This window comes from Condylura cristata, unplaced genomic scaffold (assembly GCF_000260355.1).
Source record: "Condylura cristata isolate star-nosed mole 26May11 unplaced genomic scaffold, ConCri1.0 scaffold00002, whole genome shotgun sequence".
In the NCBI taxonomy this organism is placed as follows: Eukaryota; Metazoa; Chordata; class Mammalia; order Eulipotyphla; family Talpidae; genus Condylura; species Condylura cristata.
Genome location: NW_004567103.1, coordinates 46,069,322 through 46,085,638, shown reverse-complemented (window position 1 = coordinate 46,085,638; position 16,317 = coordinate 46,069,322). Strand labels below are relative to the sequence as shown.

The 16,317-nt window shown below is 39.6% G+C and overlaps 1 protein-coding gene across 1 annotated transcript in view; it reads left to right on the top strand.

Annotated features, from left to right (window-relative positions):
• GAD1 (glutamate decarboxylase 1 (brain, 67kDa)) overlaps window positions 1-13,816 on the top strand; it is a 33,307-nt gene extending 19,491 nt beyond the window's left edge. Inside the window, exons 7-16 of the mRNA XM_004674864.2 lie at window positions 811-926; window positions 1,004-1,083; window positions 1,306-1,360; window positions 2,636-2,752; window positions 3,871-3,935; window positions 6,370-6,448; window positions 7,412-7,561; window positions 9,829-9,936; window positions 11,309-11,398; window positions 12,385-13,816. Coding sequence (XP_004674921.1) covers window positions 811-926; window positions 1,004-1,083; window positions 1,306-1,360; window positions 2,636-2,752; window positions 3,871-3,935; window positions 6,370-6,448; window positions 7,412-7,561; window positions 9,829-9,936; window positions 11,309-11,398; window positions 12,385-12,558 — 1,034 coding nt within the window. The 3' untranslated portion in view covers window positions 12,559-13,816. The remainder of the gene's footprint in view (window positions 1-810; window positions 927-1,003; window positions 1,084-1,305; window positions 1,361-2,635; window positions 2,753-3,870; window positions 3,936-6,369; window positions 6,449-7,411; window positions 7,562-9,828; window positions 9,937-11,308; window positions 11,399-12,384) is intronic.
• Window positions 13,817-16,317: the final 2,501 nt, after the last annotated feature.

Here is a 16,317-nt window from a genome sequence, read left to right as displayed (position 1 = left end):
GTGCAGTGCTTTAACCCACTTCGCCACCAGGAAGGGCCCAGTATATTTATTTTCAATCTCCAATCCTATGTAGCTACAATAAAAATCTTTAGAATAAGGACAGATGGTCTTGGAAAAAGAAAAGAGTTTTGGGTGGTGTCAGAGATAGTGAGAATATATACAGGAGAGTGAAACAAATTCCTACAAATGTGCCTATTTAATTGTCAGATGCAAAAGTAACTAGATTGTGTTACCCAGACATACCTGGGAAGTTACCTCAGTTCTCCTTGCATCTTTATTTAGAAAACATGAGTTTGCTTTAATTGAATAAATTTAGAGCTCTCCTAAATTACTCAATAATTTAGTTGAACTGTTCTTTTAGGAGAGTATCCAGGCAATGCCACTATTTGCTTCTATAGGCTCCATTACTCTCTTTCTCTGTCTTTCTGACTCACAGAAGAGATTCATCTTTGTTCAGTAAATAAACTGAGCAGAAAGTTGAGGCAGCAAGGTTATAACTCACCTATCTCTTTGCGGCCACTCTGTACCAGCTCTTAAATTTCCATCTAGAGTTCAAGTGGGATGGCTCTGGAATAAGTGAATTACCTCCAGCCAGATTGCCTTGGCGGTTTTTATATTGAGTGTGACTACTTGTATTCCCAAGTCAAAGGATCCCCAGGGAAGCCCTGTCAACAACCAGCAGAACCCCCCAGAATATTATCCTTCCCCTTTCTGACCTCCCTTCTATATGGAGACATCAGGTCAGCCTTTGTTGTTAGAAACACTAATGAACGAGCCATACCACCTCAGAATGTGTCTTCTTGCTGATAGGAGGAGCCATATCCAACATGTACAGCATCATGGCAGCTCGCTACAAGTACTTCCCGGAAGTTAAGACCAAGGGCATGGCAGCTGTGCCCAAACTTGTCCTCTTCACATCAGAACACGTGAGTCGGTCCTCTTGCTTGTGAACTGTGTTATTTTCCACAGGACTGTCTGACTTCTAAGCCTCTGTTTGTTGCAGAGTCACTATTCCATAAAGAAGGCTGGGGCAGCTCTTGGCTTTGGAACCGACAATGTGATTTTGATAAAGTGCAATGAAAGGTAGGCAAGGGAGAGTGAATATTAGGTTCTTGATGTATTAAATGTGTTCATCTGTTAAATTTGTTTTATTGTGTTTAAGGACTGACTCAGTACAGTGTGCCAAGCTGCTAATGGTCTGTTGAAAATATCCGATTAAATTACTTTTTGCTGCTTTGAAGTTTTTTTCACGTACAATCTCACTTATTCTTCATTTTAATTTCTGTCCTTTTATAATAATTACAGGGGGAAGATAATTCCAGCTGATTTAGAGGCAAAAATTCTTGAAGCCAAACAAAAGGTATGTACTCTCTGCTGCCTCTAAATTTTAGTGAAAACAAATTTTTAAAAGTATCTTCATTCTGCCCTAGACAATAATTATCTTTGATAATGTAATAGATAATTTTATTGTGTTTCTCAAATTCTGTTCTCAGGTATTTGCTTACTTCCAACTTACGAGCTGACTTTAAAGCCGTGTTGTTACTTCAATTTTTTTAAAAGGAAAGTTTTGTTATTAAACCATTAGTCTGACATTTATTGTACCAAGGGATTAGTTTGATGTACTTTAATAAGTCCACTGCTGGGGAGAATCATAAAGATATAGTTTAATTTAGCTTTTCACTTGCTACTTCCTAGATATAACCTCATTTTAACAAATATAGATTAGCTGAGGATTCTGTAGCAAAGTGCTTCCATGCCCTGGAAAATGGCCCATGATACTTGGTGAATTCAGCCGCAATAAATTTTACAGAACAAAAAAAAAATAAAAATAAAAAAAAATCATAGAGCAGATGTATCCAGAAGGTACTGCCAGGTAGCTGTCAGGCCATTTACCAACTCTGTTGTTTGGGTTACATTCGTACTCCTCCTTCTCTAACTGTAGCTGTTTTCTGGGGTCTCAGTAGAAAAGATGGATGGAGATGTCTCTACAGCTGAACAAGGAAGGGCCAGATGAAGAGCCAACTTTCAATAAAACCTAGGACTCATGACTTCCTAAGCCCATCTTTGCCCTATCCCTCCACTTCCCCATTACTTTCTTGTCCAATTTAAAGTTTTACCAAAGCCACTATTAGTGAAACAGTGCACAGGTCTGTTCCAAATAACCAAATAATGCTATACTACATTTAGTTTACATAGAACAATGTAGCTTCTAAACATACAATGTCCACATACTATTCAGAGCTCCCTGTCTATCACGCTGAATGCATATTATTAATCTTTTCTGCCTTGTGTCTTGCCGTAGAACCTATCCGTATAAACCCACTGTATATTTCGCTTATTTAATTTTATTGTCTGTCACTCTCCCACTAGAATATTTATTCCCCAAGTTCAGAAATCCTCTTTTGAGCTAACTGCTATATTCCTAGTATCTACAGTAGAGCTCCATACATAAACATCACTCAAAAAAAGTATTGAGTAAGTGAAAGAATGAATAAAGCATATTCCCAGATGATCATGCCTGGTACCACACCAGCTTAGTTGGCGTGTTAGAAATAAATGCTACTGCAATTCTTCTACTTCGTGTGGGAAGTAGAAAGGTTAAAATACTAATCCACCCATGTCTCTTTCCATATAGGGCTATGTTCCTCTTTATGTTAATGCAACTGCTGGCACAACTGTTTATGGGGCTTTTGATCCAATACAGGAGATAGCAGATATATGTGAGAAGTATAACCTTTGGCTGCATGTTGATGTAAGTGTTATAACTCATGGGTGTCCAGACCTTCCTGGGGGTAAAGGGGGGGGCTTTACTTTATGATTTACCTCAAGCCTCTCCCAGCGCCCCTGCCAGCTCTCTCTCTACACCATTATAATTCTTCCTCTTCTCTGGCCCCCGAGGGGGAATAAGTCCTGAATACCACTAGACTCATCCAGTTCCTTACTGGCCAGTTGCCATTTTCTGGGTTCATCCAAGAATATGTCTCTGTCAACTTCTCCGATGGCATTTGTTTGCATAAGTAGCTGCAAAATGAAATCTAACTGATTTCATAGTGAGAAAAGTGTAAGGTACAATGTATAAAAGTGGTCCATGAATTTGGATATTTTGCTGCCTTTAGTCCAGCCAGTTCTGACACTTTCCTTAAAAATGCATATTTGGTACATGCGGGAAAATTAAGGCAATATATGAAAAGTGTTGTCAACTAAGAGTTTTAGTCCCCAATTTTCCCAAGAACACAAAAAGGTAAATTTTCACATTATGACTGGATGTATTTTTTCCTTTCTCTACATTCTCTGAATTCAATTTCTCTTAAGTGGGTGATAGGATAGTCTGCTCTGCTTGAGCAAAAGATTAACAAAGGCTGTCCTTTGTCCCAAGGCATTCTGAAGTATTTAGAAAGACACGAATCGAGGCACCCACAAAAATGCTTGCTGTTGGAGATGGCCAAGCTTGTCAGGGCGGCTGTTTTCTGAGTTCTTCAGAACCCTGAGAATTCTATCCTCAGAAGACTCACAGGGCAGGCTCAGCCATCTGAGTGGCTTCTGGAGCTCCCTGGGGGGCTCTTGGAGTGTCTGACTTTCCACAGCAGGGCTTTGGGTCTTGGTACTTCAAGTTTAGATCTGCATTCCCTGTATCACTCATGCTACTACTCTTGATGTTAACCTGGAGGAACCTTATACAATGAGTAAGCACAACTAATGGGTGATGAGAGCTGTCACTGAGTAGGCAATCAGTGTTGGGTTCTTTTTTTCAGACAGCTTACCTTTTTCACTTTTTACATTCCCTTTCATGTTTAACTAGAGTAGAATGATTGGTTTGGGGTTATTAAATGTCACTGCTCTGCCCCTCGTCCTCTTTTTCTGTCTTCACAGGCTGCCTGGGGTGGTGGGCTTCTCATGTCCAGAAAACACCGCCATAAACTCAGTGGCATAGAAAGGTAAGGCCTCCTTCCATTCAGGCCATCCCAGCTGCTGCACTGCGGAGGCCCCCTGCCACCCCCTTCTGCCTTGATAACCAGCACCTTATTTCAACCTGTCCATGCTCACTGTACATTGAGCACTTATTGCATGCTAAGCACTGGCAAGTCAAATGTAATTTATTTCCTGGTAAGCCCTCAGTGAGTTCACATTTAGACAGAGCGAAAGATGAGTTACCAGTCACAGTTCAATGTGGTAAGTGCAACAAGAGAGGTGATGGCAAGGTGTCCATGAGGAAAAAGAGAATCTTACCATTCCAGGCATTTGGAAGCTAAATGAGAGTTTGCCAGGGACAGAGGAAGGGTGCCGATTCACTTCCTTCTCACTAAGCTTACTGTTCACAGACACTTGGGAAAACATTGGACACTCACCTCACTAACTTGTTATTTTCTTGTTCATTACTCAAGAACAGTGGAGAGTTTAAGTATTGATTTTGATTTTGACCTGACTCCTAAGTATTGATCTAAAATGAACTCACATTGATTCATTTATTCATTCAGCACCTCTCATGAGCCAGCAGGCATGGGAGTGAATGGTTGGTTATCTGTCTTCAGGCTAGCCATCTATGGCTCTTTTCTAAAGAACGTATTATCTGATACAAGAAAACTAAGGCAGTATGTAGAAGGTTCTATTAACTAAGAGATTTATTCTTCTACAGCTTACATTCCAGAGGGCTAAACTATTCATAAACAAAGGGATATTCAGTCTATCTCATAGTAGAGGAAAATAAAGCACTATTAAATAGCAGTGAGAGGCAAGTCACGCCATTTTAGAGCGGGTAGTCAGCAGCTTTTCTACGAGGTGACATTCAGCAGGTTCTAGAATAAATTGGACAGGAATCAAGGTTACAAGGAAGAGTATTCCAGGCAGTGGCAAGAACAAGTGCAGAGGCCCTGAAGGTAGAACTGTTCACAGGCACTTGGAAGACAATCTAGGAAGCCAATGCGGGTGAGTAAAGTGAGAGGAAATAGCAGACTGAAGCTGGAGAGGTAGGTAAGGGGCAGGCCTCCAGACGAGCACACCAGTGACTTCTCTCAGAGCAGAGATCCCGGCTTGAGTTTCAAGGGCTTCTATATGCCCCTTCTCTCTGTTTCAGTTTTGAAGGTCTGTTTCAAAGTGGGTGGAACTGATTCTTTGAAGTATAGTCTTTTAACCTTATAAATTGGAGGATAAGTGTCTTGAATATAGATGAATCAGTCCAGCTGTACATCATATTTCTTGATTTTTATGTTTCCATCTTTGAGTCTAGGAAAACTTCAAACATTTCACACTAAACCTTTTCTTTAACATTTCAAAGCACACGTTCCAAAATCAATTGAATCCACATTATGTCTTATTACTTTTCATTATAAAGAATCATTTACTTTAGATCTTTCAGACATTCAAAACACATTTAAGATATTTTATGAGAGGGCCCTCCTTGGTGCTGTGACGGGTTAAAGTGCAGAACTATGAAGCTCTCTGAAGTCACTGAAGCACAAGTTTGATCCCCGGCTAGGGAGCTGACCCACATGATACAGCAGACTACTCCTATCTCACCCGCTGCTCCCTTCAACAGTGTATTTCAGTCAATCCACCTGTTCTATTTCCCCACTCTGTCTCTGGTGAGTCCTCTTACCCCCACACCTTTGGTCTTTACTCCAGTTCTAATATGTACACATAAATAAAATCTTTTTAAAAAAACTTTATATATGTTAAAGATATTTTACAAGGTCTAAATACAATTTCTGATCTACATATAATGACCTAAATATGACAAAATAAACATGACTCAATAATGATAGATCCGAGAGAAACTGATTAAATCCACAACCTATTAAATGACTTGACACTGATTTTTTTTTAAGATTTATTTATTTATGCATACAGAACTGGGGTACAAACTAGAGTAGCAGGGGCAGTGAGAGGCTTCAGTAGAGACAGAGTGGGGAGCAGAACAGACAGATCGACGAAGTACACTGCCGAGGGGAGCAACGGGCGGGTCAGGAGAGGTCTGCTGTGCCATGTGGATCATTTCTCTGGCTGGGGGTTGAACTCAAGCCACTGTGGCTGGTAATAGCTTGGTGGAACTGAGACATTAACCCCAGTACCACAAGGGAAGTCCCCAAACCTGAGTTCTCAAGCTTGACATTAGACAGATATAATGCCTAGAAAGCTCTTAGAACAATAAGACATAGTAAGTTCTTCATAAAGGTTAGCCATTGTTGATAGCAGTTATTTGAAAGAAGCAGTCTGTATCTGCATTTTAGCCAGAGACTGCTGCTAAATACTTGTTTCATTAGGTAGGAGATTGGGCATCAAAATGAGTACCGACTTAGTCTCAGTGTGGTGGTTTTCTCAGGATCTGCCTCTGGCTGATACCTGCAGCTTCTCAGTATCATGTGCTTCTTTCAGGGCCAACTCAGTCACCTGGAACCCTCACAAGATGATGGGCGTGCTGCTGCAGTGCTCCGCCATTCTTGTTAAAGAAAAGGTCTGTACGCCTTCCAGAGATGAAGGGGCAGCTGGCACATCCTTTCAAAGGCTCATGGAGGGCAAAGCATGGGGTCTAATCACAACACTTGCTGATGAGCCCCTGCCCTTACCTGTTAGCCTTCACTGAGTTCATTTTCACTAACTAGCGCTTCCTCCCAGCTCTTGCTCTGTACAGCCCTCTTCCTCATTTGGGGCCCTGTCATCGTTTGTGAGATCCTTTCATCTCACATTTCTTCATGTTTGTACAAACTAAGGAGACCACCTCAGTGGTCACTGGAACATACTTTAAGGTCTTAGCATTAATTTGTGGTCCCACAGCTGAAATAATCTAGGCAGAACATTACACATATCAACTTAGGACAACATAAATGTTGACCCAAAAGCTGCTGTAAATGAGTTAATGCTGTTTGCTTCTTCAAGCATCTAGTAATTGTACCTTGCCTGTGAAAGCATTGTTGCTCCAATAAAACTCTAGTACATTGAATATTCTAAAAGGTCCGTTTCAGACTGTGAGTACCAGAGTCACAGTACTCCACTCCACTCCAAGTAGAATGCCTGTTAACATCATGGGAGGCCCTAGGAACACTGGAAGATTTTTTGGGAAGTGCTTCTACAAAAGAAAATTCTTCACAGCATGAGACTATCCCATTCTCTGTAGGAAGTTTAAATCCCTAATCCTCCATCCCCAGGCAGCTTAGAACCTCCCAGTCTTTGAAACAATTCCAAAACGTCCCTAGAGGGGCTGTGGGGGCCCTTGTAGGCATCTGAGACAGAAAGATCTAGCCAGAGTGACTGAGGGGTAGAGGCCTTTCCCACAGGGGTTTTAGGAACATCAGGGCAAGTGTGGGGCCTCAGAGGGACTTCAGAAGGCAGGTTCCCATGACCCCAAGGACTTGTTTGGGAACTACGCACATCTCTGGACTGAGAGGACTGATGCTCCCTGTCTTGACTCCCTTCACAGGGGATCCTTCAAGGCTGCAACCAGATGTGTGCAGGGTACCTCTTCCAGCCAGACAAGCAGTACGACGTCTCCTACGACACTGGGGACAAGGCAATTCAGTGTGGCCGCCACGTGGACATTTTCAAGTTCTGGCTGATGTGGAAAGCAAAGGTACAAAGGAGGGAATTCAGGAAAGACAGCACAGAGCAGTTTTCACAGGCTGGTTGGCAAAAGAGAAGCAAAGATACATCACAGATAATTCATGACATGTGTAATCAATAACTAGATCTTTGGCTTAACTATTTTCTTTATTTGCAAATGAAATCACTTTATCCCTCATGTGAGATTCTTCCTTGTTCCATTCAATCTTAATTTGAATCAGCATGAAATTTTCTTATAACTTTCACTTGCAACTAAGAGCTATCCAAAATTAGAGCTTCCATAGCAGTTCTCAGGGTTGTTGAAATTAGTTCAGATATAAAATAAGAGATAAAGATACAATGATTCTGTATTATTCTAAGCAGAGTCCTGCCTTGAAGCCTCAAATCATATAAATTTGACTTGTACTTTATACACTGTTCTAGAAAATGCACACTTTATTCTGAGAAATCCTGCTGCTAGATTGAGGCATACTCTTTCTGCATTCATCAGTCTTTCAAGTTGTATTCTGTGTCTAGAAAAGCAAAGCAACCTATTGGAACTTCTCCAAAAAATGTGGGTGTGAGGAAGGATTACCATTTGGCTATTTGTTTCAAAAGTATTTTTTAAAAGATTTATTTATGTATGCATACAGAACTGGGCTACAGATCAGAGGTGCAGGGGGGTGAGAGGATTCACCAGAGACAGAGTAGGGAGCAGAACAGTCAGATGTACTGAAATGCACTGCTTAGGGGAGCAGCGGGTGAATCAGGAGAGGTCTGCCGCGCCATGTGGGTCACCTTCCTGGTCGAGAATTGAACTTGGGCTGCAGGGGCTGCTTTGTCTTCATGGTGCTGTGCTTTAACTGGTTGCACCACCAGGGAGGGCCCTCAAAAGTATTTTTATGCCATCAGGTAAAGACAACTTAGACTTTACAACTTTGTATTGCATCCATTATTTATATTTACCTACTGTAAATTAATTCCGATAGTTTTATATTTAAGATCAGGTCTACCTAACACCAAAACAAGACAGTTCTACTAGTCAAATATTTCTTCTGTAGGAAAAATTTGACAGATAATTAGATTTTGCCTCATTAGGTCATTTTGCTTTGATACAGAAATAGTCTGCATTTGATTTCTATCACAAAGCACCACATTTCTATGACAGATATTTTAAACATAGACATAGTCATAAATTGCCAATGAGAAAGAATCCTACCATTTAGAATATAAAGAACAAATAGCCTATCTCAGCAATTTGTGTCCTTCTATTGCCAAATAGCCTTTTGAGCCATTGTCAGAGTGTGGCTCTAGTACAGTATCTGTTGCTGGAGGGACCCTCCTGTGGGCTTCCTTCCCAAGCAGAAAGTGGGCTGGCTGGGCATACACCTGGCGCTCACCACCTGGGGAGGCTCACACTTTGCCAGAGTTCGACTTCACCCAGGCCCACTAGCAATCACAGCTTCGTGGGTGTGATTGTTAACCCTGACCCACTCAGAACCCCCTGTGCTGCTATTATTTATCAGCCATGATGACTTTTGAAATTCATGCTCAACCTGGCTTGTTAACAGTTAAAATTATTGCAATCTCAGAGCACAGACTGAGATCATTGGCTTCCCTATCTGCCCACCTGCCTGTCACCAAAAAGGGGTAATGCTGTGTTTGTGGAAGGTTGCCTGCCTGGGAGCACTAGACACATATCTGGCCAGGACCTATTATTGGGGAAGGTTGGTTCTAAAGTATTTCTTAAACTGTCTGTGATGACAAAACAAAACATATTAAACTATAATGGACTAATACAATAAAGACAATTGCTAGCAAGATAAAATTTAAAAATACAATATACATATACCAATTTTTAAAATGAGATTAAGTATATATAAACTTTGTCAAATTACTATAAAATTTCTTATTACTTATTCTCAATTTCTGTATTGGTCTTATCGTGACTAGTTACAGTTTCTGGACTGATCTTAGTCCATAAACAATACTTTGAGTAGCACCATCCTATAGCAAACCAGAAATAGGCTTCAGGTCTGGGCTATAAGTGACTATTAGGAAGCTAGACATCCCAGAAAGAATACCTGCCCAGAGACCAAAATGCCTTCAAAACAAAGAAAGCACCCTCCACTTGCTATATGCAACGCTGCCAAATGCACATTTCATCAAATGGCTCTTCCTAACCATCTGTAAGAACGCTCTTATATGTATTTCCAACAGATGAGGACAGCCTTCTCAAATACCCACCACAGGAAAATGCAGCTCTCACCAACAAAATGACTTTTCTTTTTTACACAGGGCACGGTGGGATTTGAAAATCAGATCAACAAATGCCTGGAACTGGCTGAATATCTTTATGCCAAGATTAAAAACAGGGATGAATTTGAAATGGTTTTTGATGGGGAGGTAAGTTGTCATTGTGGACTAGATTCACAAAACATCTATTGAGGGAAGCTCCTGAAGCCATGTTTTCCAACATTGCCAACGCTGCTTCTGAATTTTCATTTTACACACTTTTAATTTAATTTCCTCTCTGTCTATGATGGACACACAATGTTGGGATGATTTCCTTCTTTTCTAACATGGTGTGACACCTGCCTAGCCATTTACTGGCAAGAGATTTTTCTTGGTATGTCTGAATCTTCTATCAGACCTAGTGTGTCTAACTGCCTTGGACTTCCCTGATAAAGTGATTCTCACTTTTCAGACAGAGCTTTGTCTCCCAAGACTGGTTCTAAAATAAAGTTCTGCTTTTCATAGATTCTTTCTGAGGAGAGCAAGATAAATGTTGTCTCTGCCCTGAGTTCCTGTCCACATTGTACAGCAACATGCTTGCGATATCCATACAGAGTGCACACTCTTCCTGTGTCCCATGCCAGGAGCTGGGGATTCAGTAGTGATTAAACACAGATACTGTTTCTGCCCTAGTAGAGCTTGAAGTCGGATAAAGATGGAACAGGCTCATATTGAAAGAAATAAAATTCAGTCATAACACAATAAAATATAATACTGCCTACATTCTATGTAGTCCATTTATCAGGTGACCTAAATTACTGTGCACACTGGAGTCCCCAAATAAGCAGAATAAAGCCTAGAGCAGTTCAAATCAATGACCCAGCATGCATGCATTTCACCTGCAGGAACTCCCACCATTCATGTACATTATTTTAAACATTTTATTAGTAGATTAAAGATGAATGTGATGTCTCAAGCCAGTTAGAGACAGACACAATAATGTCAAACAGTCATTAAGAAGGAAATTGAAAATGATGGCAAGAATATGAGCCCAATAAACATAAAAGTATTTAGGGCAGGGACACAATAGTTCTAGTATCTCAATAAGCCCTGTCTCAGGATGGAACCACTATAAATGTTCCTTATGATAATCCTGACTCACCAAGTAATGATTCAGTATCAATATAATGAACTCATTAAAATATTCAAGCATCTTCTAGATATAAGTCACTACAAAATGTTAAGATACATAACCCCTTTTTAAAAACTATACACATGTAATATTTTTTAAATATTTCATGTAGTAACATTATTCAGCTAGAAAATTGATTATGAGAAATAGTTCTTCTCAGATAGGACTGAATAAATTAGGCATTGTTCTCCCTAATACAGAAAAGTAATGATGCTTTCAAGATGAACAGGAAGTCTTTTATTTATTTATTTGTTTAGTTTTTCAAATTTCTACCAAGGATACACATGTGTCTGGGAAGTTTTCTCTCAGGTTCTTATAATTTTCTGCTTTGTTTGTGAAAAATCTCTGCAGCCTGAGCATACAAACGTCTGTTTCTGGTATATTCCACAAAGCCTGAGAGGTGTTCCAGATAGCCCCGAACGACAGGAAAAACTACACAGGGTATGGAATCTCTCCTTTCATTTAACTCTCTGAAATTCCTCTGCGTAGTCAGAACATTCTCACCATAATGTGACTTTTTAATGGGGAAGAGATAAAAACAAAAATAGACTTGGGGTAGGTTAATTTAAGCCATGGATTGATGGGGAGCACTTTTATTATATTCTTGTTGGGTCTGAATGTTCCTTTTGCCATGATTTAGATATGATGGAGACCTCTAAAGTGTGCTTGCCTGTCTTTAGTTGATGTTCTTCATTAAAGTGGCTGTGTTTAGGGTAACTAAATAATATACTCTTAGGAACATTCCTTATTAAACTGTGCCTATTAAAATGCCACTTACTAAGTTCAAGATGACTTTAAAAATGACTCATTCTAGTTGTTAATTTCTGTATCTAATTTCTATATCCTTTTATTTTGATTTTAAATTCTATTAGATTTAATTCATCTAACTATTTGACAAATGTTAATTTAATACAGTCTATCTGCCAGGTAGTGTCCTGGGCTCTCTGAGTTTTACATAAGTCTTAATTTGTGTTGTTGCCCACCAGAGCTGTTTTTGTTATTTTCATTGTGATGTAATGGACATAAAACATGATTTGAATTTCAATATGCAGCATAATGATATAATATTTGTATATATTATGAAATGATCGCCTTAAATCTAGTTGATAGCCATCACTATGCATAGATTTTTTTCTAACTTTTTAAAATCTACTCTTAAGAGTTTCTTTTGTGATTTTTATTTTGCTATCACTGTCCTATGAATGACTTTCAAAATTCAGTTGCAGAATAAACTTTCGGAAGGAAGACTTAAATAGTCATTAGATATAAACCACCAGAGAAACCTAAATGTTAAATGTTTCTTTACCTTCATGTCCACGTGAACACAAATAGTAATAAGCAGCTTGCTCCTTTGTCCAACCAGGGTTGCATTGTTATGGAGTGTTGTGACTATGAATTTCAGTTTGCTTTGTGTTTTCTGGTACAAGGTGGCTCCAAAAATCAAAGCCCTGATGATGGAATCTGGCACCACCATGGTCGGCTACCAGCCTCAGGGGGACAAGGCCAACTTCTTCCGGATGGTCATCTCGAACCCAGCTGCTACCCAGTCTGATATCGACTTCCTCATTGAGGAGATAGAAAGACTGGGCCAGGATCTATAAATTCAGAACATGAGTCTGTGGGAATTCCCTTTCCTCTCTGGCACTCTAGAACAACCTATATAAGTTGCTGAAATACATGCCCCATTTCACTGAGGGAACATATACTCTCTTGAAGAATACTGTTACAACCTTACTTAAGCTTGTTATAGGTAGCAGGAAATAATGTTCTTTTTAAAAAGTTGCACATTAGGTACACAGTATATATGTACAGTTATATATACCTCTCTCTCTCTATCTGTATGTATAGTTAGTGTGGCTTAGTGATAGCTCACAGCATGCCCCCACTCCACAGGAATTAACTTCACCTTCAGCTGTTACCGAGGGGCCAAACATGCTGCAAACCAGCTTACTCACCAACCACAGGGAAGATGTCTACCCAAATGTCATGTCATAAGGACTAAGGGAAATGCTGTGGTGGCAGCTGACTTCATTGTCAGTGTTTCTCCCACCCGAAGTGATGATGGATGAGAAAAAGCACCCCTAAATGACAAGAGTCATGCCCTGCCCTTTAGTATCCTCTTAGGGGGAAATAGCAGCTGAGTCATTGTCACAGGTGTACTATTCCTGTATTTTTAGAGGTTAATTTGTGTAGATTGTGACTATATTACTGTTGTCTGACCTGGGGGAGAGGGGAGAGAATACACATAATGATTTCGATGACTTTAATTATAGGTAAATGAAATATTTGCTTATTTATATTCAGATATTTACCATGTTAAAGAGGTGTCTTGTATTTTCTTCCCATTTGTAATGTATCTTATTTATATATTAATGCAGTAAGGTCTGAAAAATTGTTTATGGTATTTTCGTGCACTTGTGAGCCAAAGAGAAAAGATTAAAATTAGTGAGACTTGTATTTATATTAGAGTGCCCTTCCTTAAAATAAGGATTTAAGCATAAGTTTACTATCTATAAGAGAATTCTGACATTGTACATAAAGTCATATATATGCAAATCCCATTACTTAAACAGCTCCTGCTCTCCTATTATCTTCTGTCTGGCTGTATATCTGTGTTCTCAAAGCTTTTCTAGTTAACTATTAAATAATGACTACATCTCTTGTAATTTTGTAGTAGTTCATGACCAATCTCTGTGACTTGCTTAGCTCAAACCTAAGGCAATGTTTTGAATACCTTCCGAAGATCTCAGATTAATTGACCAGGCTCACAACTGTTTTTGAAGAAAGGAAATTCACACTGTGCGTTTTAAGAGTATGCAAGAATATAAATAAATAAAGCTATTCTCCATGGAGAACTCAAACAAATTTTCTTCTAGTTTGTGTTTCATATATAGAGACAGGTTTCCAATGATCGATATCTGGATCACGACAGCCATACACTTTCCTGACTTCAAGTGATGCTCCGTTCTCTTATTAAGCTAGGACTTGTCCCACTGTCATAGTTTGCTGAGTCCCTTATCTGTAAAGCTATTATGATTGAAGTCAAAATTACAGATCAAGCCGTGAGAAAGGTAAGTCCTTCCTGTTTCTCATTTTCCGATTTGCCTCTTGGAGTTCCAGTCATTCATTCACTTGACAAACATTTTCTTCCTCATAGCAGGTGCTGATCTAGGCCTGAGGTTATAGAGTGTTCCGGCAGACACATTTTCCTTCTAGTGAGTATCTTACATCATTTAGTGTCCATGGTATCTGAACTCAGCTAAAATCGCAGAATCGCTCCTTCCTGCTACTTATACAGTGGGCCCAATTTACCTCCTAAGGAAATATGTTTTGGTGCTGGATCATTAGGAAATAGGGCTCATTTTCTATTAAACTGCAATACTATCTCATAAGGAGTTCCTATTTGGCATATGACGGGATTAGATAAGGGCCATTTGTAATTAGCATACTGATTGTATGTGTAGCCATTGCATTAAACCAAATGGGCTTCTTAGAGAGATGATCATAAGGTCACTCTTTCTTTCTCCAACTGGTCCTTCAAATCCGCTTGTGTGGGTTGATTGTTTCCATACTCCTCCTCAAATTCAGACCAATCCCATAGCTTTTCTGGCCTCTCGTTCACAAGAAGTCTCATTTTAGCAACTAAATGCCCAGCTAATTGTAATGAGTAAGATGCAAATATTTATACAGTATAGGGGTTCTGCTCCCTTCATCTGATGCAGTGGTGGGTAGACAGAGTAAGGCTGAGGGTGGGATAAGGTCAGGTTCTCTAGTAATCGTGTCAGTTCATATCTGCTTCCTAGCGTATAGGACACAAAGGCACATTTAGGTATCTCTTAGTATGAAACTGTAACTAGTTTTGTAAGTTTTTTTTTTAAAGTTTTATTTTATTTGTATATGCAGAACTGGGGTACAGGCCAGAGGCTCAGGGGCGGTGAGAGGCTTCACCAGAGACAGAGTAGGGAGCAGAACAGGCAGATTGAGGAAGTACACTGCTGAGGGGAGCAGCGGGCAGGTCAGGAGAGGTCTGCCACACCATGCGGTCACCTCTGGGGCAGGCGGGGATCGAACTCATGCGGAAGTGGCTTTAGCTTCTCAGTGCTATGCTTTAACCCACTGCACCACCAGGGAGGGCCAGTTTTGTAAGTTTTGATAAATCCATTCATATAACCAACAACACAATCAAGATCTCAATCAGTTCCAAGAACAAATAGGTTCCTCCATTTTTGTCTGCAGAACCAACTTCAACCTCCCATTCCCAGCAACCCATTGTCTTCTGTGCCTACTTTTCTGGCCTTTCCAACCCATAAATAGAAGCATATGATTTGTAGTCTTTGAGTCTGGCTTTCTTCCCTTAATACATACATACAGATTCATGCATATTGTCTCTATCAGCTTTCCGTTCTTCGTTTTACTAAGCAATACTCCATTGTCTGAATGTGTCACGGTTTGCTTATCCATTCTCTAGTAGAAGGAAATGTAGGTTGTTGCAGTTTTGGTGTTTAAAGTTAAGCCACTGTGAACACTAGTGTACAGATTTTTGTGCAAACATAGGTTTTTCATTGAACCTAATAAATAACCGTGTGTGGGGTTGCTGAATCATATGGCAAAACTATGCTTTACAGAAGGCTGCAAACTATTTTCCAAAATGGAAATTGCATTCTCACTAGCAATGTACACATTTACTAGTAGCTCTGTATACTTGTTAACACTTAGTATTGTCTACATTTTTCATTTTAACTTTTTTGGCTACAGACTTGGCAATTTTAAAAGTTAAAGGCATTCCTTTCTTTGGATCAGACTCCCCTGAGCTAGAATGTGCAGTTTGTAGAGCCCGTGCTTCCTAAACTGTAGCCACAACCTGCAGGCATAGCCTTAGGTGGCTGCCACATGTGCTTGAGATGGGCAACACTTCCAATGATGGCTCCAGCTGTAATTTGTTTCTTTTTATGTATGTATGTAATGCTATTTCATTGTATGAATATACGTTGGTTGGTTTGTCCATTCTGTTGGAGGTATATATGAGTTTTTCCAATTTGTTTTTTGGTTTTTGCTTTTTGCCTTTTGCCTGTGGGGACAATTTTGATATAAGCATTCTTGTACATTTTTCCTGGTGCACATGTGCTAAAAATGTTTCTAAGGTTTATAGCTAGAAATGAGATTGCTGGGTCATAGTGTGCTTTGTGTGTGTGTGTATATATATATATATATATGTATGTATGTATGTATACCCATATACAATATCCTCTTACTTTAAAAATCTGTTGATTCTGTAGTTGCAGTCTCCTTTTTTTCTGAATAGTGGTAACTTGTGACCTCTTTCATTTTTTATTGGTTAATTTAGTAGAAGTTTGTCAGTT